The sequence below is a fragment of the Procambarus clarkii genome, chromosome 61 (assembly GCF_040958095.1).
Source record: "Procambarus clarkii isolate CNS0578487 chromosome 61, FALCON_Pclarkii_2.0, whole genome shotgun sequence".
Classification (NCBI taxonomy): Eukaryota; Metazoa; Arthropoda; class Malacostraca; order Decapoda; family Cambaridae; genus Procambarus; species Procambarus clarkii.
The window spans coordinates 13,995,805-14,022,397 of record NC_091210.1 but is presented as its reverse complement, the minus strand read 5'-3'; the positions used below and the strand labels follow the sequence as shown (position 1 = coordinate 14,022,397).

Genomic DNA, 26,593 nt, shown 5'->3' with positions numbered 1-26,593 from the left:
AGAATCAAGAAATCAACTCACTGCTGCTGGGAACAAAAGATCACAAAACACTTGATCTCTCTCTGAGAAATATTTGGCAGCTCTTAAAATTTCCTAACAAATTTCTGAAAAGACCTAACAAGACACTTGGTCTCAATGCAATTTATGGGAGAAGTTTAAGTTCCTTGTTAGGCCTTTCAGAGGTTTGTTTGATGATTCAAGAGTTGCCAAATATTGTTTGGAGGGAGTTTGAATGTATTGTGACTCCTTGTCATTTTTATGATGGGAGTTTCTTCACCTGGTCGACGACCGGGCCGCGGGGACGCTAAGCCCCGGAAGCACCTCAAGGTAACCTCAAGGTAACCTTGGTAGTCAGTTGGTCTTTGATCCCTAATGCACTCCCTGCTCATGGGAGGGAAGAAGACTTTTGGATAACATGTCATCTGTCTCAGGCTCTATCATCTAGGAATGTTCTACCTCTGAAATTCCTCTTTCAATACACAGAGAGTAATCACACTAACGTGATGCATCAATGAGAAAATCTGTAGGAGCCATGATGAGGATTCGAACCTTTGTGGTGGGTGTTCCCCAGGCACGCGCTCCAGACAACTAGGTCACGACATGGTAAAAGGATTGCAACTTGGGGTATTACTGTAGTGGGAGCCGGTCGGCCGAGCGGACAGCACGCTGGACTTGTGATCCTGTGGTCCCGGGTTCGATCCCAGGCGCCGGCGAGAAACATTGGGCAAAAGTTTCTTTCACCCTATGCCCCTGTTACCTAGCAGTAAATAGGTACCTGGGTGTTAGTCAGCTGTCACAGGCTGCTTCCTGGGGGTGGAGGCCTGGTCGAGGACCGGGCCACGGGGACACTAAAGCCCCGAAATCATCTCAAGATAATCTCAAGATAACTGCACCCACAAGGATTCCTGAGGCTTTTGCTGAAGCCGAACCAGAGTTTCACACAAACTCCCCATGCACTTCATGCTCCCCTTACATCTTCAAGAGAAAACTGGACTGTTTTCTAAGATAAGTTCCGGATCAGCCGGGCTGTGGTGGGTATGTGGCCCTGCGGGCCGCTCCAAGCAACAGCCTGGTGGACCAAACTCTCACAAGTTGAGCCTGGCCTCGGGCTGGGCTTGGGGAGTAGAACAACTCCCAGAACCCCATCAATCAGGTATCAAGCAGGTATCAAGTACTCTGGTTTTGTTATCTGGGAATGTTCTACCTCTGACACTCCTCTTTCAATGCACAGAGAGTAATCACACTAACATGTTAGCGAGTATGAGGGGGGGACAAGTGCAACTTGAGTGGCAGTGTGAGTGTGTATGAGGGGGCGTATGTCCTTTTCATGTTTGCAAGACTATGTGTGATAACTGTATGGACATGCAGTATGTAGCGTGTGTGTGGGGAGACGTTTGCTTATAATATGTTTCTTATTTTTGTGTGTCAGAGCAGCAATAAATCAGGGGAGGTAAGGTAATTATCAGAAGAAAGCACTAAGTCATTACGACTATATTCCACTTGGAAGGGATATGAGGATTAGGATTTAGGATAGGATGAAGGAAAGGAATGGTGCCCAACCACTTGGATGGTCAGGGATTGAACACCAACCTGCAAGAAGAAAGACTGTCACTACCATCCAGTCCAAGTAGTTGGTCAAAGGGGAATATGTGTGGGTCAAATCTCAAGTTACAATCTCAAAACAACCAACCTGTTGTCCTAATTGAACGTCGCATTTTGACGTATACTTTACCCAAAGCCAAGAATTGTTGTACTAGAAAACGGTAGCGGCTCACAAAATTGACATTATGTCCCGTTTTCTGTTTTGGGTCCTCTGGTAGGTTAGAATACAGGAACTTTAATACAGTACGACTATTTCTTGACATTGGGAAAACTTAGGAGGATGGGCTGAAACAACAGTATACTTTAGTAATAAAAATGTTCACTTCTGAATGTTGTTATAATTGTGTATAATTATGACTCACTGAACAGGTTGCAGCCAAGAAAAGATATGTGCCAATTCTACCAATGATTCCAGTCCAGTTGGCTCCTCAAGAACCTCAGGCAACTCCACAACCCCCAAGTTCCGATACAGCAACACCTCAGAGAACCAGAAGATCTCGTAATGTGCCAAATAAGAGGCTATGGGAGTCGTTTGATTTGGTTGGGTATAAAAGTAAGTGGATTTTGTAATGTTAAAAAAACTTCTAAATGAGATTTAATTTGATATTACTGTATTGTATTAAGAGAAGAATAAAATGCAACATTAGATTATCCATATATTTTATGGTTTTTACAGGAATTTTTATTTAAAAAATTATACTGTGTTTGTGTATGTAACATATTGACATCTTCATGTGTTGACTTAAAACTTTCCACATTTACAGTATGTCTAGCAATGCAAGGAAGGTACCTACTGTAATTGAGCCTTGCATTTTGCTGGTGGCAAATTGAATAATTTTATCACATTGCTGGGTGGGGGATAAAGTAAATATCTTGATATTTAAGATAAAGCAGCACTGTATCTTGAAACAAAATTAGCCTTGTTGCACAAAAATGATTAAACAAATGCCTTGATGCTAGTAGGTATAGTTGGCAGTGATGCCATAGGAAGGTTTACTCAACAGTTTGTGGTACAGTTTGTCTTTTTCTGTTGTTAGAAAGATAATCTTTAATTTCAGGAAGAAAAACTCCAACGTATTTCACTGGCAATCAACGCGAAATCTTGGAAGCTCATTTTGAGCATGATAATTTTCCTGAACCAGGAGAGCAAATGGCCATTTCAATTCAACTGGGAGTTGAATATGTTGTTGTTAAAACTTGGTTTCAAAATACTCGCAAAAATTATAGAAAACAGCTGAAAGAAGTGGGTATGTGTACAATGATATTTTTTGGTTTTCTCTTATTTAAACAGTACAAATAATGTAAGAAATCTGGAGGTTAATAACAACTTGATGTTTTGTTTGTATATGTATTAATGTTAGAGAATTGTTGTAGCAAGACGTCAATTCAAGAATAAGACAGGTACTGTGGTTTATTTAGAAATTTGAATTGTAAAATACTCAGAACAATATGTGATTTGTTTCTAGTTGGGCTATGGTGTCTTTACATGTACCTGATATGTTACCATTGCTCCTTGTTCATTTGCTCTTTTGCTTCCTATCACTCTCTTTGGTAAAAACTCTTCTAGTACATGACAGTATACAATATTTTCACATATATGCCTTCTCACATTTCTGACTTTTACCGTATCAACCATTTGGTCATTAGCCTTTATTTCCCATGGTTATCTTGAGATGATTTCGGGGCTTTTTAGTGTCCCCGAGGCCCGGTCCTCGACCAGGCCTCCACCCCCAGGAAGCAGCCCGTGACAGCTGACTAACACCCACGTACCAATTTTACTGTTGGTAACAGGGGCATAGGGTGAAAGAAACTCTGCCCATTGTTTCTCTCCGGCGCCTGGGATCGAACCCAGGACCACAGGATCACAAGTCCAGCGTGCTGTCCACTCGGCCGACCGGCTCCCAGTAATGGTACGGTAATTGTTTACTCCTCGCCTTCATTCTCCCAGTGTTTTGTGACATTTTCACCTCTTGGAATGGAGACAAGAGAGAGTTCTCATAATGTAGCCGGGAGCCGGTCGGCTGAGCAGACAGCACGCTGGACTTGTGATCCTGTGGTCCCGGGGTCGATCCCTGGCGCCGGCAAGAAACAACGGGCAGAGTTTCTTTCACCCTATGCCCCTGTTACCTAACAGTAAAATAGGTACCTGGGTGTTAGTCAGCTGTCACGGGCTGCTTCCTGGGGGTGGAGGCCTGGTCGAGGACCAGGCAGCGGGGACACTAAAAAAGCCCCGAAATCGTCTCAAGATAACCTCAAGAAGAAGATGTATATAGTGGGTTCCTGCAGACGATGAGTTACAATACTGTGACTGAAGGTATGATGACCAAACTACACTTCAGAAGGTGGAGAAATGACTTCGTTTCGGTCTATCTTGGACCATTATCAAGTCCTATGTGACCTCACACACGACTTGATAACTTCTTTTACTGAATGCCTGATCTATATTTTTTTTTTTGTAATGTTATGACGACGTTTCACGTCATCATTTTTCCATCTTCTGATGTGTGGTTTGGTCATCATGTATGATACCTAATTTACACAAGATTGCAACCCGTTCTCGCAAATTTAATAAGTCAATATTGACTTATTAAATATGTGCATAGGTGACATACTTAACATAATAGTTTCCCTTGAAAAGCTTCATAGAAAACACCGACCTTACCTAACCTACTTAGTATGTTAAGATAAGCATCTTATTGCTTCGTAATTACAATTATTACCTAACCTATACCTATAATAGGTTAAGTAACAATTGTAATTATGAAGCTATAAGATGCTTATTTTAACATACTAAGTAGGTTAGGTAAGGTCGGTGTTTTCTATGAAGCTTTTCAAGGGAAACTATTATGTTAAGTATGTCACCTATGCACGCAACTAATAAGTCAATATTGACTTATTAAATTTGCGAGAACGGGTTGAAGATTGATGACCTCTAGAAGGAGCTGGTCAGGTTCCTTAGCAAGTGTCTGATTAACTACATTGTGATGACTTTGTTGGCCTCCAGACATGGTAAACATTTACCATGTCTTTACCATGTACCATAACATTAAAAAAAGAGAAAAAGTTCAGGCTTTCAGTAAAAGAAGCCTGCCCTCAAGCTAGACTGTGATAGAATAACTTAAAACCTGCCTGAAGTAGCTTCTCTACTGACAGCCCTGTGCAATAGCCACTCTGCTGTCGGTCTTATACAATAGCTGCTCCACTGCCTGCTGTATGCAATAGCCATTCTACTGCCCACCATGTTCAATAGCCACTCTACTACCAGCCTTATACAACAGCCACTCTACTGCTGGCCCTATACAGTAGCCATCACTGCCAGCCCTATACAACAGCCACCACTTTGCCAGCGCCTTGCAATAGCCACCCTACTGTCAGCCCTATACAGTAGCTACTCTACGGCCAGCCCCATACAATAGCCACTCAACTGCCAGCCCCATACAATAACTAGCTCATTACCATTGTCCATCTTTTCCTATATATTAAATTATTGCCAGTTTATTTATGAATTGTAAATGTTGAGTGCATGTAATTTTTCACTTTTCAGCCAAATTCGAAGATGTTGGACCCTTTCCCTGTTACAAATGCAGTGTGTCATACATCACAAGGGAGTCCCTTAATAAACATTATGAGAAACACAACACAGAATCAAGCTACTCCTGCGGGGAATGTGGCATCTATTTTTCTCATCCGGTTGTTCTTAACACTCATTTGATGAGACATTTAAGTAAGTTTAAATATTTTGATGTTCATTTGTTTTCCCTTCCCTTGTTTGTAATATGTGTAATATTTCTGTTAGTTGTGAACAATTTATTGTCTGTTAAGTGTAACTCGATTCTTCGGTCATTTGGTTCAGTGGGTCCTGTAGTGCAGCGGGCTGGGTTCTTGGCTCACACTCCAGAGACCTGGGTTCAATCTCTGGGAGGGACAGAAACAGTTAGGGATGTTTCCTTTCATCTGATGCCTCTGTTCACCTAGGAGTAATTTGGGTACTTGGGAGTTGGACACTTGACCTTCTTGGGGAAGGTCATTAGAATGGGGACCTCCTATTGGCCCATACAAGGCAGCTCCTCATATCCACCCGAACTTATTTCCTGGGTGCTGCATATCCTCTTCTTTGAGGCTGAGGGTCCCTACAAACACAAACTTCAGAGGTGGTGTCTCCCTATATCAGTGCATAATGATAACTACATTACTCCGTGAATCAACATACGACGATAACGGCATTTCGAGGGTTAAAATGAATTTGATCACCTGGAGGTATAGTAGTTAACATGTTTCTTAATGCAGTCCCTCCTTAAGGAAGAGCAACTTCCAGAGGAAACATGACATTAAATTTAGAGGCAGATAATTATTGTTTTCAGTTTCTTTTGTATTAATGTTTTCTTTTCTTTTCCTCAGCAAAAGCTGCTGATGGCCATAAAAAGAAGCTTGGTGCTGAAGCTCCCATGCTGATGGCATCTAGTCAAACGGAAGCACCACAGACTTATGAGGGAGATAATGAGAGCACAAGTGAGTCCGACTCTAATGATGAAGGAAATGGTGAACGTCCAGCTGGCAAGGATTTCAACCTCTTGTCAAGAGCGCGGGATGACTCGATGGATGATGGCATGTCTGAGGATTTCGATGACTATCATCCAATTATGGCTGTGGAGTGTATTCTCGACAACTCCTCGGAAGAAGAATATGAAACTGAATCGATGAATGAATCGCCCATTAAAAATGGAGGTCACAAATGCTCATCGTGTATGGAGAGTTTTGCTTCTTTAATAGCCCTAAAGGAACACTACCCACTTAAGTGCATAAACACCAAATTTTTGCGAAAACCAGGAGAATGGAGACGAAGGAAAGCAAAGCGGAAACATAGAGTTGGGAATGAAATCCGCTGCATTGAATGCCATTTAATCTTCCCCGATCGACCTTCGTTCTTGGACCACTTCAATTCAAGTAAATGTAATGCTGGGAGACAGAGAATAGAATACACTGATGAAGAGCAGGCTATTCTTGTTACACATTATGATAGAAATAACTTCCCCATGCCGTCAGAAATGAGTTTACTGGCAAGACGTTTGGGTGTTCGTTACCGTCAAATCATGCACTGGTTTCAAAATCGTCGAAGTAAAGAAAGAAAACAACAGAAAGAGAGTAAGTGTATGGCTTTCATTTATCTTTGTTCTTATAGTTTTCTTATTATTATTATTATTTTCTTGGGGAAACCCCTTCGGCTCCCCAGAGCTATCTGGGCTGATATGAATGTATTAGACCCTGGCATCAGTCAAAGCACACGGAGTTCTTAGGCCTACCGGGGACCACGGGCCAAAACCTGGCCCCCTCAGAGTGGCATGAGGAGCAATGGCCTATAGAAACCCCCCATGTGGTTGGAAGCATTCTATGTCTGCCATCGACCTGGTCAGGTACCCAGAAAGGTAGATGTCCCCAAAACAAACCCTATCTGGTTAAAATATTGCTACTGAAAGCCGAACTGTTGGACAGAACTCCCCCAAACGAAAACGAGCAAATAAGCAGGACGTCACAACCGTCACTGTGCTGCTGTTTGTGCAGCTCCCCCCTCCCCGGGAGCCCCAGACCCCTGCGCCAGCTATTCACACCTGAAGTTCTGAGGCTGGATGTTAAAAAACCTGCGAAAACCGCCGACCGGAGGGAGGGATAGCTGCAGGGGGAGCCTCCCGGGTTTCACCCAGAAAATGGCGTTTTATTACATTTAACGCTGGTTTTCTGTGGGAAGCCTCTTCGGCTCTACTGAGGTACTGTAGTTTGTTTTGGGATTCCTACCTTTCTGGGTGCCTGACCTGGTAGATGGCAGATATAGACTGCTTTCAACCACATGGGGGTTGTCTAGAGGCCATTGCTTTTCGTGCCTCTCTGAGGGAGGCCAATTTCTAGCTCGTGGTCCCCGTTAGGCTTAGAACTCCATTAATTGGCTGTTGCTACGGTCTACTATATACACATCAGCCCAGTATAGCTCCTGGGAGCCTCTGGGTCTCACCCAAAAAATGGCATTTCATTACATTCAACACTGATTTTTTGTAGACCAACAGGCAGTATTGTTGACAAATAAATAATTATTTAGGCAATTTAAATTGCCCATATCTACAGTGGCAACCCTGGTAGCTTCTTTGAGCTCACATGGCATACTACCCACCAGGAACACAGAACTTTCAAACCCATCTCGTCTCCTCCAATAGGTGGGGAAGCACATGGGGATCAAGATCACCCACTATTGCGGTGAACCACCCACCCTTGCAGAGTATACAATGGGTTTGAACAAGTATTAGAAAAAGTATTAGTCCTTGATGGGGCAGATTAGTTATAGGAAAGTGGTGTGAACAGAATGTCCCTAGAATGCCAGTGCTTTGGGAAGCTACCGAAGCTACCGATATATTGCCCCATAAAGGGACCTTTCATTATACTGTACTCAGTATTGTTTTAATTAAATAATTTAAAAAAAATTGAGTTAAGCACTTAATTAGGTTTACTCTGATCACTTTTGCAGGTAAATATCCACCGGTTGAGTGTCAGGAGTGCAAAGTGTCCTTTGTGACAGATTCCAATTTGAAGAGACACAATGAGGTGCTTCACAGCCAAGACAGCATCCCGGAGTGTGAGTTTGTTTGCTTGGTGCCAGGATGCGGTGCTGTCTTCAACAACGCAGATCTCCTGGTTACTCACAGGATGGCTCATCAGGTTGAAAGTGATGCTTCGCAGAATGACGAGGTGAGCATCTGAGGAATGTGGGGCCCCATTGCACGCTTAGCATATGTAGGAGTATGCTTAGCATATGTAAGAGTATGCTTAGCATATGTAGGAGTATGCTTAGCATATGTAAGAGTATGCTTAGCATATGTAGGAGTATGCTTAGCATATGTAGGAGTATGCTTAGCATATGTAGGAGTATGCTTAGCATATGTAGGAGTATGCTTAGCATATGTAGGAGTATGCATATGTAGCATTCCTCTTCCAATGGTGAAGATGAGCAAGTTCATCGTTAGTTAAAAGTTGTAATTATTTTATAGTGCAGAGAAGAAGTCACAATAACTTGAGTAAAAATAAATAACCTAACCCATACATATGAAAAGGAAAGGATTGTGATGATGTTTTGGCTTGTTCTGGGGCCTTATCAAGTCACAGCTTTAAGTATTGTAATAATTGACTTCAGTTGTAAAAGTTAAAATATGTGTAGTTTGCATATTTTGAATTTAGCATAACCTAAAAAATCCAAACCTTGATATATCAGAAACTTGAAAAATCCAGAGATTTAGCTACCCAAAAATCTTGAAAGATCAGAACAAGATCTCAAACTTTTAAATGTACTAAATTAGGCCTTAGGTAGTACATACTAGACCTAGGATTGCTTATTTATGCCTAGAACAGGTTAGGTAAGGTAAATTGTTTCTGTTCCACTTTTTGCTTTGCCCTTTATAGTATTCCAAGAGTGCAAAATGTAACTCTTTTTTTTTTTTTGAGAGAGAGAGAGGTACACCAGTACATATTTTGTACATTCCACCCATGGTAGCCATAGGTTCTATCCTTTTTGGAAGGTGGATTTATTTATTTATATGGTTTCCCTATACTGGCTCATGCAGGTTTATTTAATATGAATTGATTGATTAAGCAGACATGCAATCAGTTAAGTCCAACAGCCATTCTAACCCTCTACTATAGTGCAGCTGGAGATAGAGTTGTGGCTATCGTGCATCATTTATTGTTGCCGCCGAAGGCGGCTAGTTTATTGTGCACCCCATACTCATTCTGTGAGCGGTAGTGCAAAAGCATTACAGAGGGCACAAAAAGTCTTTATCAGACCTCATCTTAGATTATTACATAAACAATTTCATCTATCCTTCACACCTTATAGTTACAATGTCAGCTAGTATTGTTACAATATCATGCATCACTTGTATTGTTTCCTGGCTTTTCAAGAGGTATGTTAGGCTTTTCTGACATTTGAGGGTTCAGTCGTATTATCAAAGTGCCAGATAGAACAAAACTGGATGAATACATTAGAGCTTGAGTGCGTGAGGAAGCTAGTTAACAGCCAGGCAACGTTCTGTGCCGCTGTGCCAAATTAATGTGAAAAATACATTTTTGCATTATTTATCAGTTTTACCAGATACCCTGTTTCAATGGGCAGTTAAGGACCAGTGTTTCCATGGGTAGTTTAAGGCCAGTATTTCCATGGGTAGTTTAAGGCCAGTGTTTCCATGGGCAGTTTAAGGCCAGTGTTTCCACGGGCAGTTTAAGGCCAGTGTTTCCATTGGTAGTTTAAGGCCAGTATTTCCATGGGTAGTTTAAGGCCAGTGTTTCCATGGGCAGTTTAAGGCCAGTGTTTCCACGGGCAGTTTAAGGCCAGTGTTTCCACGGGCAGTTTAAGGCCAGTGTTTCCACGGGCAGTTTAAGGCCAGTGTTTCCACGGGCAGTTTAAGGCCAGTGTTTCCATGGGCAGTTTAAGGCCAGTGTTTCCACGGGCAGTTAAGGGCCAGTGTTTCCACTTGCAGCTGAAGCCAGTGTTTCCATGGATGGCTGAAAGAGTGTTTCTGTGGGAAGATGAGATCAGTGTTCCCATGTGCAGCTGAAGCCAGTGTTTCCATGGATGGCTGAAAGAATGGTTCTGTGGGAAGATGAGATCAGTGTTCCCATGGGCAGCTGAAGCCAGTGTTTCCATGGACGGCTGAAAGAATGGTTCTGTGGGAAGATGAGATCAGTGTTTCCATGGGCAGCTGAAGCCAGTGTTTCCATGGACGGCTGAAAGAGTGTTTTTGTAGGAAGATGAGATCAGTGTTTCCATGGGCAGCTGAAGCCAGTGTTTCCATGGACGGCTGAAAGAGTGTTTTTGTAGGAAGATGAGATCAGTGTTTCCATGGGCAGCTGAAGCCAGTGTTTCCATAAGTATGAGAGCCTATGCACTAAGGGAAGCATTTTCCATGAAATTAAAGCTCAATAATATTTGTTACTTTACAGAATGTAGATGATAAGACTGCATTACATCATGGACGCATTCCTCTGTGGAAGAATTTTACTGTGTTAGAGGCACACTACAATGACAACAACTTTCCTGACCCAATGGACATTGGATTCATTGCTCGTCGGCTTGATGTAGACCCACTAAATGTTCACATATGGTTTAAGGTAAGACTTTGCAATTAATGTTTTGTGATTACCATTACCATGCTCGTCATACAGCATGGTAAGTATGAAAAAGGCTTTCAGTAAGTATGAAAAAAGGCCTTTCTGAGGAATGCTATTGAGGAATGTTAAGGTTAATTTGGCTGTGTCCTCTGAACAAGGATTGTGGCAGTTCAGTGAATGCAAGGGGGGTGAGCCAAGTCATTTCCAGAATGACCAACGAAGGCACATTACCAGTCCCCGTGGCAAAGTGGTAAGACACTCGCTTGGCGTTTAGCGAGTGCTTTGACCTAGGTTCGTATCCTGGCCGGGGAGGATTGACTGGGCGCCAATCCTTAACTGTAGCCTCTGTTTACCCAACAGTAAAATTTGTACCAGGTTGTTAAATGATTGGGCAGGTTGTATTCCGGGGAACACAGGATAAAGGACTTGCCCGAAATGCTATACATGCTAGTTGCTGTACAAGAATGTAAGAACTCTTGTATATACAGTATATATTTATAAAAAATAACATAAACCTAATCTCTGTATTAGCATTCTTCCTTGTGATAAAATTTAATTGCTGTCCCTCGTATGCTGAGTCTGTTTATGTGAAATAATATTTAGCCTGTAATATACAGTAATTGTAATAAAATCCTGGGTTTCCACATTTCAGGAATCACATTGGCACCAATTTTTTCCTGTATAAACACATAATCACCTTTATCTCCTTTGCTTTATTTCTAATACTTCTACCGTTTGCTAGTAAATTATTAGGATATTATTAATCTGTTTCTCACTTTGTGTGATGATGCCGTCATATGATTCTGCAGCTCCTTTCTTCTCTCCACATTCCCAGACTGCTGTATTTTTATTAGTTTAAATCCCTGTCAAGTCTTAAAAATGGCCACCTGCACTTCACCATGTAAGGCTTCCTTCCCCACCTTAGAGAGAAATTCTTCATCCCTTACATGGTCAATTTGCCTAGAATTTATCCCAGTTTCTAAGGATTTATAATTGTATTGACCTTGCAATATTTGTCTAGCCTCCAGTTACCAATACTTTTCCGTGACATCCTTTCATTGGATTTATTGGAGTCCTTTATTTCCATTGGTGTTAATTCTTTGTATTGATTTTCTGTGTATAGCTATTTTTCTAAAGGGTTCTCTCAAAATATTGACCCTCCTAACCCTAGGCAAACTTACTGATATCATATTTTTCCTTGACTTATTTAATTAATCTTAGTCCTCTATCATCTTGCCGTGATCCTCGTTTGTCCCTCCAGCAGCATCATTCTTGTAGGGTTATCGTAAGATGATTTTGGGGCTTAGGGTTCCTGCGGCCCGGTCCTCGACCAGGCCTCCTTTTTGTTACACATCCCCAGGAAGCAGCCCGTAGCAGCTGTCAAACTCCCAGGTACCTATTTACTGCTAGGTGAACAGGTGCATCAGGGTGAAAGAAACTCTGCCCGTTTGTTTCCGCCTCCGCTGGGGATCGAACCCGGAACCTCAGGACTACGAATCCCAAGCCGTGTCCACTCAGCCGTCAGAACACTCAGGACAGGCAGAGTTATTTTCACTCTCCAATCCCATCTCATTTCTTCATTGTGATTTTCATGCTCTTCTTGCTCATCTTCTTATTTTCTTGTAAATGTTTCTGTAGTTATATATTCTCATTCAGAAACTCTACTTTCTTTAACTCAACATTGTTTCACAAGATTGACTGAGGAAGACTGTTTGTCTAGCCACACTGTCATTTAGTTATCACAGTCTAGCCACACTGTCATTTAGTTATCACAGTCTAGCCACACTGACCCTCATGGCATATTTGATCCTCTTTCAGGAACGAAGAAAGCAGCACATTCACAAGTTGGAAGAGAGTAAGCATGAGGGCCTGGAGGGTGAAGCAGCTATCAGCTCACAAAAAGCTATGAGCAAGATGTGTTCGACTTGTGATGCAGCTTTCATCTGCCAGGCAGACCTCAATAAACATCAGGAGATGCATAAATCTCATTGGGCTCAGGTGAGCTACTTTTGCACCTGGCTTGCTCAAAAATTTATAAACAAGTTCGTGAATGGGCATGTGCTTCAAATGTGGCTTCATTCACCTTACAGGAATGTTGCTGTGGCTTATGCAAGTAAAATGACAAGCGAGTGGTTATATGTATTGTGTACTCACCTAGTTGTACTCACCTAGTTGTGCTTGCGGGGGTTGAGCTCTGGCTCTTTGGTCCCGCCTCTCAACCGTCAATCAACAGGTGTACAGGTTCCTGAGCCTACTGGGCTCTATCATGTGTGTGTGGGAGCATAAGTCCGTATGAAACTCCCGCTAAGGAATTAGGTTATAAGTTATAGCTATTAAGTATTCAGCTATATCATTATTTTGAATACTCATTTTTCATCCAACATTGATACTGGAGGAGGGACTATTTTAGACATTCTTAGGGTGTTGTATTTTTCTTCCATCTTTTAAGATGTGATGTAGCTGTTCCATCTCTTGAGTTATGGCATGTGTTTTCCATGTCTCTGAGACATGGCATATCTCTATCATTTCTTGAAGCATGGGAATGACATACAGCTTCTAAGGCATGGCATATCTGTCTCGTCTCTTGAAGCATGGTAATGACATATTGCTTCTAAGGAATGGCATATCTGTCTCGTCTCTTGAAGCATGGTTATAATGTACAGGCACTGAGGCATGGCATGTATCTCCCATTTCTTGAGGCAGGTACTGTTTTTCAGCCTCTGAGGCTGAGCACATCTTTTACTCTTCTTGTAATATGATACAGTCATTTGAAGTCTGTCACACGGTTCACTCCCTTTCATGTCACCCCTTTTTCAGTGAGGAAAACTGTTGAACACAATTAGTATGCAGCTGGATAAGTAGAAAGTAGTAGATGCCATGTTATTTTATTTTGCAAATAAATTCTGTGCATTTGATATTATCAATTATTTTACAAATATAATGTAACAAACTCCTTGTCAAAGGCTTGTTTTAAATATTTTGTTTAATCCGCAGGCCTGCCACTTTTGTGGAAAAGAGTACAGTAATTCGATTGTCCTAGAGACGCACTGGATTCGGCATGGGATTAAAGTAGAGCTTAAAAATGAATTGAACTCAGACTCCAAAACAGGGAGACCTTCAGGAGCACCTCTTACTGATACACAACTAAAGGTGAGTAGCCCCCTCACCCCACCTCGAATTCATTCATTCATTCATTCATTCATTCATTCATTCATTCATTCATTCATTCATTCATTCATTCATTCATTCATTCTCTCATTCTCTCATTCTCTCATTCTCTCATTCTCTCTCTCTCTCTCTCTCTCTCTCTCTCTCTCTCTCTCTCTCTCTCTCTCTCTCTCTCTCTCTCTCTCTCTCTCACTCTCACTCTCTCTCTCTCTCTCTCTCTCTCTCTCTCTCTCTCTCTCTCTCTCTCTCTCTCTCTCTCTCTCTCTCTCTCTCTCTCTCACTTTCTCACTCTCTCACACTCTCACACTCTCACACTCTCACACTCTCACTCTCTCACACTCTCACTCTCTCACACTCTCACACTCTCACACTCACACTCTCACACTCTCTCACTCTCTCACTCACTCACTCACTCACTCACTCACTCACTCACTCACTCACTCACTCACTCACTCACTCACTCACTCACTCACTCACTCACTCTGGGCATTTTTCATACCTCTGTTAGCAAAATAGCCTGGCGACATACTTTGCTGGTTCAAACTTCTCTGCTCTTCACGTCTGGAGTGTTTGACACGGTTCTCTCACCATTTGTATGGTGAGCGTGTGGCTGGATTAAATGTCCCACCTGAATCTTTCCTCACAATGACTGTATGAAGTCGCCTTCTCTCTGTCTCTTTGTCGTTGTTCTTGAATTTCGGTCAGGTCTGGCCTGTTTGTTTTTGTTGTGGTTGTTGTTGTGGTTGTTTTTCGATCAGCATCTCATGCATAATACTGTTGCCTCTTATCATCTAGTGTTGGAGGAGCCACTGTTGCTTGCGTTCAGTGTCGACTTCTTCAGTGCCGTTTTGCAAGTTATCTTGTGCATTTTCCACCTCCAGTCTGCTCATGCTGCTCCTGAGCCATCCTTGTTTCTGGACAGGGTTTTGGTGTTTTTCTCCTCACCTCAGTTAGCAGTTTTCCCATCAACTTGAGATACCTTTCTGAAAGCGGTGTTTTGTTGGCTGTTGTCTCCGGCTGCTCTATAGGTAAGATTCATTCTCTTCGGATGCATGGGTTTTGCTTCTTTGGGCCTGTAGGGCATTTAATTCAGTTGCAGCCCTCTTCTTTTCTGCCAAAGTATTAGTCAGCTTGCATTCAGAGGGTGCCTGTTGTGATTGATGCTTAGTTGGTTTGGCCAGGGGTTCATCACTTGTTGTGTGCATTGGTGGCTTGTTGTCGCTACCCGTTGGCTACAGGTTCTGCCTCGATTGATGCATTGTTGGTTGGTTCTGTTTCCTTGGTCCCCGGTTCCAAGGCTTGCATTTCCCAGGTTATCTGTAGTGTCATTAAATTTAGCCAGCCTATGGTCTACCCTCAGGCCCAGAGGCTAACAAGTAAGCCTTCTTGATGGCAGTGTTTTCCAACATGTCCTAGCCGATATTCGGGTTTGTGGCTATTGGCGGTATAACAGGGTTATGGTGGCCTGGCATTTGATTGACCTTCCTGGTTCCAGTGTGTTGTGTTACTTTAGGTCGTGTTTCCCCCCCCCCCCCCCGGCCTGGGTTTTCTCCTTCATCTTCGTTCCTGCTGCCTCTCCTCCATTGTAAGTCCTGTGTTTTTGTTTTCCATGATTAATTAGCTTCAGGGAGCCACCAGGAAGGCTCCTTTAGAAGCCTAGCATTGAATTTAATAAATTGTCTCTCTCTGGTAGAGCCCTAGTGGCCTCCTGGCTCCCTCCCTTCCCTTCAAGTTTGTCGGATCATTAGTGGGTTGTTCATCATCTCCAGAACTGATCAGAGGAGCTGACTGTGGGCTGAGGTCAGGCCACCTTGTGGCAGTTATCAGTACTACTGGGTTCAAGCTGGTTTTGAGTAAATCTCTTGTTTCCTATTAAATGTTGGGGAAGTTGTTTGCTGGTTTCAAGGCTTCATTTTCTGTGAACTTTACAGTTGTCTGTAAAGCTTTGCTGACTTTCTGGATGCTTTTCTCACTTGGTTGGCAGATTATCACTCGCTCCCTGTACCTGTGTGAAGGAGCCAGGTTCTGGATCTGATCCCTGGCAGGCCAAACAGAGTTCCTGAGACTGATGTGACCCATGAGAATGAAGCAATCTCAGTGAGTTAGCGTCAAGGAGCCACCGGGTCACTACCAAAAAGAAGCGTTTCATTACATTCATTGCTGTTTTTGTTTTGTTTTTGTTGTTTACATCCACCTCATCCATCCCTCCTCTCACACAATCACTTACTTACCTGGCACAGGAGATGTGCTATCGTGGTAAATACTTCAGGTTATCATGGTAAACACGTTGTTCCTCATGTTGTTTGTTATATAGTATGTATATATAGGTTCATGTGTAGATGTGATTTTAAACATACTGTATGTGAACTTTAGGTTATATACATTGCAAATTTTTATTTTTTTTATTTTCTGTAACTTTTTACAATGCAGCACTGAGTGCTGTTGCAGTGTTTTTCTATAGATGATGTCATGAATTTTGTTTAAAAGTGTACACATATCACTTGTATTAAAGAGTTTATTTTCACAGGTTTTGGAGACTCATTATGAGCACAACAATTTTCCGGGCACGTCTGAGGTATGGCTTGTGGCCAAACGTCTTAATCTAAGACCAAAACGAGTAAAATATTGGTTCCAAACGAAGCGGGGAAAAGACCGTCGAGCACAAAAGATGGCAACAACATCTACGTTTGTGTGCTCCTTGTGTGGAGCAGCATTCATTAGTGAATTGCACCTGGACAACCATAAGAGACTCCATAGATCAAGTCACAGATTTCCATGTACACAGTGCAAAGCAATCTTCCTTTCGTCAATCTTGCAGGTAACTCATGAGCTAAATCATGACTTGATATCGGGATCCAAAACTCTATTCCGTAAGCTCCCAGATGGAGCAAAAGATCCATTGACTTTAGGTCAGGCAAAACCAGGGGATATTGTAGAAAAAAGTGATTCTGACGGAAGTGAACCTGAGTTGGAAATTGATGAAAGAGTAAATATGGATGATGAAATTGCAAGTGCTGTGAACACAATAACATGCAGTGTTGAAAGTGAAGGGGAAGCCATATCAGATAATCTTGACATCCAGGCAAAAATCAGTTCAGATAATTTTGAAAATAAAGTGATAGTAGTGAAAAGTCTTGAAAACATTGATAAAGATGTTGTAAATTACTACGAAACTATGGAGAAAGAGCTGAAATATGATCTCGATGAACTTCGTGATACTCAAGTTGTGGAAGGTGGCACATCTTGTAAAGATGAGATGGAAGTACGGTTATTTTCTGCGGTGAAAGTAGCAGAAAGTAAGTCCATCATAACCGAAGAAAAGAAAACACGGCTACCAGATAAAAAAGTTATACGGGAAGAAGTATTCTTTGATGACATTACAGATAGTGAAGATGATGATGACGATGAGCCAAGATTGAAGATTGTTAGTGCATATACCATTTCTCCTGACACTGAGGATTTAGAGCTAGAAGACGAGGAAGAATCATAAGTGAAACCTGCTCTTCACGATAACAGGTAAAAGTGAATCTGGAGCTTCACAGCAGTGGAGCATTTAAAGAGAATTGTATACGTTTTTGAGTATGTCCCTAGCTGACTTGCCAAGTCATCAGTTATACTAATCTGTGACTGTCAAGTCAGCAGCTGTCCATTACGAAGATATTTTTCCATGGTTATTATTAATGTAAAAATTTATAGGTAAAAAATTACATATAAACAAAGTCCATGATACAAGATAATTTGATAATTGTAATATTTAGGGAATAATTCTCTGAAGGTTACTTAGCATGCAGAATGTGTGTGGATATGTAAACGAGCAACAATTGAGGGACACTGTTGGGGAAACGATGCTGATAAAATACTAGAATTGTTAATGTTAATAATGATACGAGCCTTCATGTACTGGTATTGCCTTGTGTGTGGAGATACAGTTGCCTTTGTTATGCTCATAACAAACTTGGACTGGCCCATAATTTGGCTACTGCTGCCGGAAAATTTGCTCAGGGCTTACAACTCGATAGCCATACAATAAGTCTAGTGGGTGTATAGCATGTGTGTTTTGCCTGCTAGTTTGTAAAGCAGCAGATGAATATATAATAATACTGAAGCCTGCTATACATCCCATAATACCCTGTGTCAGCTTAGAAAACTGACTATTTGGAAATTATGACATAGCTCAATACTTAAAAAATTTAATGTGATACAACAGGTAAACAATAAATTCTCAAACGTTTGCACTCTTGTTAGTAACATGTTAGAAAGTTTATGTTGCTCAAAGTAGGGTGTTCAAAATTTAATTTTCAATTGGATTTTTCATCCGCTCATTGGTATGGTATTCAGAGATTTGTGATAACGTAACCAGTCAGTTTAGCATTTCAACGTGTATCTTTGATATCCTTATCTAGTAAATTTATGCCATTTCATTGGAGATTAATATTTTGAACACGCATTTAGTCACGAAGCTGTAAGTGTAAGGGTGAGAAACCCCGTTGTTCACAACCTCGTTATGACCAAGGATTTGACTCTTGATCGTGTTTCATATACTGTATGTAGTTATTGCTCACCCATCTGCCTTTCATGGTCAAAAAAGCCTCAAATCAATGTTTTATATATTTATCTTTTAACCGTATTAATTTTTATCTCATTTGCATGGAGAAGATGGACAAAATCAGTATACAGTAAATCTGTATGACCTAGGTTTCATGAATATCTTACTTGGTAAATAATTTGTACAAAAGAAATCAATACATTCCATATTGAGATGACTGTTTTGCATGTATAAGCCATGTGGCTTGGCAGGAAATATGACTTGTGCCAAAGTACATGCATGCATGTATTGCTAGTTCAAATATATGTTGTACCTAATAGCCAGAACTGCACTACTTGGCCTAGTATGCCAGGTCCATTTTGCCTAACAGCCAGAAGAATTGTGCATATTTAAAATATTTATTTTGGAATTAGTTCACCGCTAATTGTATAATATTATGCTGACTACATGACTTTCTAACTTACATTTAGTTTTATGTATGTTATGCAGTAATGAGAAATAATTCAACTGGCAAATTAGATTAGGTTAGAATTATTTGTTTTGACTAACAAAAAAACTATCATGTTTATAATACAATGAAAAATTTTCATTCTGTAAGAGAAAGTTTTTGATAATTAAGAAAATTTAGCTTGTTAGGCAACTCTGGCCATTAGTTATGATATATACTGTGTATGTATATATATATATATATATATATATATATATATATATATATATATATATATATATATATATATATATATTTATATATATATATATATAATATATATATATACACACATACACACACACACACACACACACACACACACACACACACACACACACACACACACACACACACACACACACACACACACACACACACACACACTTGCTGGGAAGACGGGACACCACGAGTGTAGCTATCATCCTGTAACTACACTTAGGTAATTACACTTAGGTAATTACACACACACAGTACTGGGAAGATAGGGACACCACGAGTATAGCACTCATCCTGTTACTACACCTAGGTAATTACACACATCTTTCCATTTCTCCATTGCATAGGTACAGGATGCGAAACAAACATTCTAAGCATGTCACACACACACACACAAAAAAAATTCAGCCTCTTTCGATCTCAAATCCACCTTTTACCAACCTTAGGAGTTTTCATTTATGTCAATTGAAAATTGGAATTACTGTATATATTTATATTGTAAGTCCAGGCACTGGGCTCTAAATTATCTTGTAACTGATACTGTAACTACTCGGTAAATGGCAGTGTCTTTATGACATGCATACATGTGCAGTGAGTAGATTTTGGGCTTATAAAATAAATAACATATATTTTGTAAACTAATTTGAAACTTGGTAAATTTATTTGTGAGTGAGTTTTTGGTCCTCACTCAAAAACTAGCTCAACTTGTATGTGGTTAATCAGCTATGTTCAGCTAAATGCCGAGATATAATCCTGGTATTAATGGTGAGGAAGCAAGGCACAAAACGCTCGCTTCCCCCCCCCTAATCGCTGGTAAATACTGACTAGTTTAGCCCAGTAATGTGTGGGTGTGTAGCATCTTGAGAATTCCCAAGATATTTATCAGTTTCCATCACTAATAGCTGAATGATAACTATGGTAAACTAGCAGGCTCTGTGTTGCCCATATCAGTGATTGGAAGGCTATGTGTCACCTCTACTGGTGATTGGTAGGCTATTTGTCACCTATACTGATGATTGGCAGGCTAAGTGTTGCCTATACCAATGATTGGCAAGCTACATGTCACCTATACCAGTATCTGGTGGGCCATATATCACCTATACCAATGATTGACAGGCCGTGTTACGTACACCATTGATTGATTGGATACATGCATGACAATTAGTCCAGTGATTGCACTAGCCCATTGATGCATGTATTAGATGAATATACTGTATATATTCATTGTGCCGTTGGATTAGTGAGTAATGGCTTCTATTTTTCATAACAAGGTTATCAGTACTTTGTATGAAAATTAGCATATACAGTACAGTATAAAGAAAACATTTAACCTTTTTGGATTTACAGAATCGCAAGAGATTATTTTTGTTAGTGAGAAAAGCAAAGCTTGAGAATAGCGAGGTTAAATTGGTCGTGTTGTTATTAATCTTCGTGATGCATCACTGTAGAATACAAATGTCCTTCATGCAAGTCACTGTAGAACACAAACATCGTTGAAGCGAGTCACTGTTGAATACAGACATCATTGAAGCGAGTCAGTGTACAATACCAACATCGTTGATGCGAGTCACTGTATAATACAAACATCGTCCCATGAAACAATGTTAATTGTCTGCCAATTTTTACAGAAGAATAAAAGGAACTTGTATTTTATGTGGATAAAAGTCAGCACTTAAGTGTTTCTCATGTTTTTTGAGTGGTAGCATGCAGATGAGTGATCTTTCATTTTTAACACATTCGTGATTTCTGAGCAGTTTGTGCCAGGCGTAAATGTGATGGTAAAGCTTTATTTTGAAGTGGTTTATAAGGCTTTATTTAAAAAGTTGTGCCATAAATTGTTCTTTTTTTTATTAATTTATAAATGCTGGTAATAGGCATTTTAATTTCCCATCTTATTGACTTTTTGTGTAAGGTGAATGTTTGTTTTTTAAAGTTTTGTAGATAATTTGAAATATTTATCTGGAATGTAACATGTCCATTGAAAATCAATCAATGTTCTGCATTTTATAGTTATATGTATCATTTCATATATGTTCATTATCTCATGTTCCTCCATGCATATTTACAACAGAACAAGGATAACAATTTTTCAAGTTTCTATGCTGCTAATATGAATTGAGCAGCATTTTTATTATTTTATTATTATTAATTATTATTATTATTATCAGCATTATTGTAAGGAATCAATAATTTAGAATAGCTTCCTCAGCACTGTTCATGTTTGTAATTGAATTATGTTCTTTAGAATAAAAATGTTTCTGTTATACAATATGGACACTTATTTTTGAATAAATTTTCTTAAAATAATAAACTATTATTATTATTGTAATTAGTATTGTTGTTGTTATTATTATTATTATTATTATTAGATACAATTACCAGCTGTGCTGAGGAGTAGTAATTTATTTCTTTGAAAGGATCCTTTACAAAGGAAAAAATGGAATGAGCTTAGTAGGATTAGTTTAGCTTTGAAGCGCCTCTTGTCTCACACTCTCTCTCTTTCTCTGTCGGATAACTGTTTATTTATTACTGGCTTGCAGAGGCAGGTGGAGAGGTTGGGCTTAGTATTCCTTATTGTACTAAAAGTTAAGAGACAGATTTGCTTGTTGGTTGATGCGTAATAGCGTTTGTTAAGATATATTTTACTCCCAAGACAGTGATAGTATATGATACTTGCAATGTTATTCTCAAACTTTCCTTCAAACTTCTGAGAAAACACATTCTTGAGGTTACTGCCCCACAACGACAATAATTCCAAGACTAGCATGTCTCCTCTCGTGTATCTTCATGATAATTATTCCTAGTGGGCACTATTGATTGAAAGCGACTGACGTTACATAGTAAACAGTACGTAATGGTCACTTTCAAACAACAGTGTCCACTGGGTTACCTTCCATAATGTCAGAAACCTGATAATGAAGTTCATTAAGATTAAACAACATTAACACAGCCCTTAGAGGACATTGTGTGTGTGTGTGTGTGGCTGAATGCTTGCATGTTTGAGCATGCTCACTCTCATGTACAAATATAATTTATGTTAATATTAGTGTGAAGGGGTGTGAAGGTATGTGTGTGTCCATGCTGGTGCACATGCATGGATACACACACACTAATTCATGTGCATCTGCATGGATGCACACACACACTAATGCATGTGTGTGTGTATCCATGCAGGTGCACATGCATTAGTGTGTGTGTATCCATGCAGGTGCACATGAATTAGTGTGTGTATGTATATCTATGCAGGTGCACATGCATTAGTGTGTGTGTATCCATGCAGGTACGCATGAATTAGTGTGTGTATATCCATGCAGGTGTACATGCATTAGTGTGTGTGTATCCATGCAGGTGCACATGCATTAGTGTGTGTATATCCATGCAGGTGCACAAGCATTAGTGTGTGTGTGTTTATCCCATGCATGTGCACATGCATTAGTGTATGTTTCCACCTCACTCTACACATAACCTGTCATCATCATATTCATACATTATAGTATGCATGGTAATGTGCAAACTATTTAAAGGCAATTACTGTACTGTGCTCTATATAGTTTTGTACTTATTACAAATATATAACCCTGTTATGGCTGATATTGAATGCATAATGTAAGTATTGCTTTGTACATAGATCTAAGTACATTTAGCTTTCATTATGTACAAAAGTATACTTAAAATGTATGTTCAATATCTGTGCATACTATGTTATTGTATGACACGAGGACAGGCGGATAGACTATGATGCAGTGTGATAGGAAATGTAATATTTTTATCAGTGTCTGCATTCTGCCTATATTTACCTCAGCATTTTGTATCAGTGAATGGGGTGGTAACTTTACTCAGAGCTTATACTACATTGATTTGGATTATACAATGATTAGAGAAGAGAACAGAAGAATGTGGTTTCGTGATTATGGGTAATTTACTCAATACTATTATTTTGTTTCACTCTTGATTCAGTAAGCTATTTCCTGTCTTTAAACAGGCTAGTACAATTGTGTGTAAATCTGCTGTTAACTGTTACCATGGTAGTGGAATTGACTTAATTCCTAATAAAAAATTACAAAAATAATGACAATAATTTAATACAAATAACAATACAGTACTTGTAAAGTCTGTTTTGGCCAATCTGAATGACAGCTGCTCAAGTAATTATTCTCGAGTAGATTAGTTTTCACCATTTGAGGCCGAGTTAGACTTGGCATTATCCGCAAACAGCAGATATTTTAGACCTTCGTTTACACATCCTTTGTAGTGTATCACGTTGTTGATGCCCTCCCCCCCCATTCTTCTCTCTCTGATGTGTACTTACAATGTTATATGTTCTTTGTTATTCATAGATCTAAGGTCTTCATAGTTTACAAACAATATTTAATGGTGTTTTGTTCACTGAAGATTGCACCAGGAAAATGGAAAGACAGACAATCTAAATTAATTCATAGATGCTAGTGATGTAATGCATTTTCCCGGTATTCACAGGTGACAAGAATCTTTAATTAGCTAGTAAGTCGTACAATGATTGCAAGAAATGTGATGAAAACTGCCATAGTGGTTTGTTAGAATTCTTGAGTATAATTTGTATTTTATTTATGTTTACAACCCATTCATGTATTCGGTGAAAGAATGATTGTGCAAGTATTCCTGTTTTAGTCTCGGATGTTGTACATTGTGTATTTAAAATACAGTAATTTTTTTATGCAAATTATGTTTTTACGTGCAGTGAAACTCTGTAATAACAGGTTCATTAGTCCCATGTTTTATGATCTGGAAGATTTTAAGTCACACGTTCAGAAATATTTTTGTTCTTGGATGTTGTCCGTGGATAACACTTCAGGAGGTATGTAAGGATAATTTCTTTTGGGTTAACAGACAACTTACCTGACCAGTTGCCCTATGGAGAAGGTAATTGCTATTACCATCCCAGCTCTCCTAGAGAGCTAGTAATAGCCATTGCCTGGCTAGTTCCTCTTGAGAGTTGGTAACGGCTATTACCCGACTAGTTTTCCCTAGGAACCCGGTAATTGCTATTAGAGTCAATTTTACTAGATTGTTGTGTTATAGTCAGATGTCTGCCAAGTAGTACAAGTAAGTTATTATTTTTTCCATCTGTTGTGCTTGTAGTAAACTGAATTTTCACTGGAATTTTCTAAATATTATGTAGCATTTTGCCATAAAGGCTAACATTTTAGACTAAATGCTTGTATTATTATCCAATTCCTAATTTATTAAGAAAGTAAATCTAATTGCCTACTAAAGAAAAAGGGAACTAAAGCCATTAAGCAAATGCTAATTGAACAGCCTCTAAAATAAGAAGGCAGTGTTCAGGATCAAAGGGCTAGTGTGCTCGAAGAAATTTTTTGAACCTTTGGCTGATAGATAAATATTAATATGGATTATGAAGTCTATCTTCCAGTTGTCAAGTAGCAGCCAAACTATATCTGTTTCACAATGTTATGATTATGGAAAATTATTCCCAAAGTTTATGGAATAATAAACTTTGCACCATGAAACTTGGCTTTTCCAATTGGTCTTATTAGAATAAAAAATGGGAAACTTATTTGTCTCGCTTGTATATTAAACATTACTCTTGAACATTGTGCCTAGAGGTCACGACCTCTCCGTAGGGTGCAGTTGCACCTCCACAGATCTCCAGTATCAGCTAATGATACTGGTAATGGCTCCAAAGGGCCACCACTTACGGGCTATTCATCCCCGTGCCACCTTTTGGGTGGCTTAATCTTCATCAGTCAATCAATCAACATTGTGCCCACTTGGTTATGGGCATTTTGTGTAAGGAGTTGTGCCTCTATGTAGTATCCTATTACCCTTACATCTTATACGACATTGCATATTAATCTTAGGAAAGCTTGTTGGTTAACTTGTTGCAGATTTGTTAATGCTGGATAGTATTTTAATATTGCCAAATGTGTACTTTTTGGGTACTATAGTATAGTCTATATTTTTGTATAGGCACTAATATTTTATGGAGAACAGGTTGAAATTAGATAATTAAAGTTAAAAACCAATAAATATGTATATAGGCTACTCAATAAGAAACCTGTGAAAGGTTGTGTGGTAAATGGAATTGAAATTTGCATTTATATAATCGTGTATTGTGAATAAATAAGCTTAGACAAAATATACTGTAACTAATTAAGATTACAGTATGTGGTTCTAAATATTAAACTGAAATAATATAGTGAACTATAAAACATAACTTATAACTAAAGTCTGCTAATATGGATATAATACAAATTTTAACGGATGAATAGCAGGTTCCTGAAATAAATAAATAAATAAATAATAAATATTTATTCAGGTAAGGTACATACATACAAGGTAAGATACAAAAGTTGATGGATTTATAGATAGAGCTTGTACATACAATGCCTAAAGCCACTATGTCAAATATAGCCTTCCAACTTCTCTTCCATTCATTGCTGGATGAACAGAGGTTAGAGTTAGGTATTGGCTCCTTTTTCTTTTAAGTCACTCCTCCCCGGCCAGGATACGAACCCAGACCAAATTGCTCAGAAAGCGCGGGGCGTGTGTTTTACCACTACGCGACAGGGACTTATTCTCATCGAAACGTTCAAAATACTGAACAATTTGAAGGATGTTGATCTAGAAAACTTGTTCAGTTTGTAACACCAACAAAGAGCGACGGTTTCAAACTCAAGAAGCCACAATGGAGGACTGAAAGCAGAAGATGTTTTTTCACCCCACGGAGTTATTAACCCATGGAACCGCCTACCCTCCGAAGCCGTAAATGCCAAAACGCTGTTTAACTCTAAAATTCAGGTTGAAAAATCTCATCAGGACAAATAGGGGGGACCTCTGACAACCCGCCGGCTTCCAGCAAGGACCATTTAGTGGTCCTCAGGTAATACATTCATACATACATACATACATACATACATACATACATACATACATACATACATACATACATACATACATACATACATACATGCATACATACATACATACATACATACATACATACATACATACATACATACATACATACATGCATACATACATACATACATACATATATACATACAATCATAGGATATAAGAAGACTGCTTGAATCATGTGTAGGGCAGGTACAATATAAAAAGAAGTACATTATGACCACAGGTATATTACGGGCCCAAGTGTAGCTGCGTGTATTACGGCAACATACACATGGTGCTTAAGTGTATTTCGGCACTTCAGTGTTACAGGTAAATTCAGGTGTATTTCGGACCCAAGTGTATTACAGCCTCAAACCTTGCCTATATGAGAGGGTGTATGTGTGAAAATTAGGATTAAGGGCTTTCCCGAAACGCTATGCGTGTCAGTCGCAATACAAGAATGTAAGAACTCTTGTATATAAATAAATAAATAAAATAAAATAAAATAGTGTATATTCAATTTCAAATTT

At 39.5% G+C, this 26,593-nt stretch overlaps 1 protein-coding gene across 6 annotated transcripts in view; it reads left to right on the top strand.

The window, feature by feature from the left end:
- LOC123774425 (uncharacterized) overlaps positions 1-24,358 on the top strand; it is a 52,876-nt gene extending 28,518 nt beyond the window's left edge. For all 6 annotated transcript variants that reach the window (XM_045768723.2, XM_045768722.2, XM_045768724.2 and 3 more), the window contains exons 11-19: positions 1,972-2,155; positions 2,661-2,849; positions 5,147-5,326; positions 6,001-6,744; positions 8,114-8,334; positions 10,579-10,746; positions 12,565-12,744; positions 13,741-13,896; positions 16,442-24,358. In XM_045768723.2, coding sequence (XP_045624679.2) covers positions 1,972-2,155; positions 2,661-2,849; positions 5,147-5,326; positions 6,001-6,744; positions 8,114-8,334; positions 10,579-10,746; positions 12,565-12,744; positions 13,741-13,896; positions 16,442-17,404 — 2,985 coding nt within the window. In that variant the 3' untranslated portion in view covers positions 17,405-24,358. The remainder of the gene's footprint in view (positions 1-1,971; positions 2,156-2,660; positions 2,850-5,146; positions 5,327-6,000; positions 6,745-8,113; positions 8,335-10,578; positions 10,747-12,564; positions 12,745-13,740; positions 13,897-16,441) is intronic.
- The last annotated feature ends 2,235 nt before the right edge of the window (positions 24,359-26,593 follow it).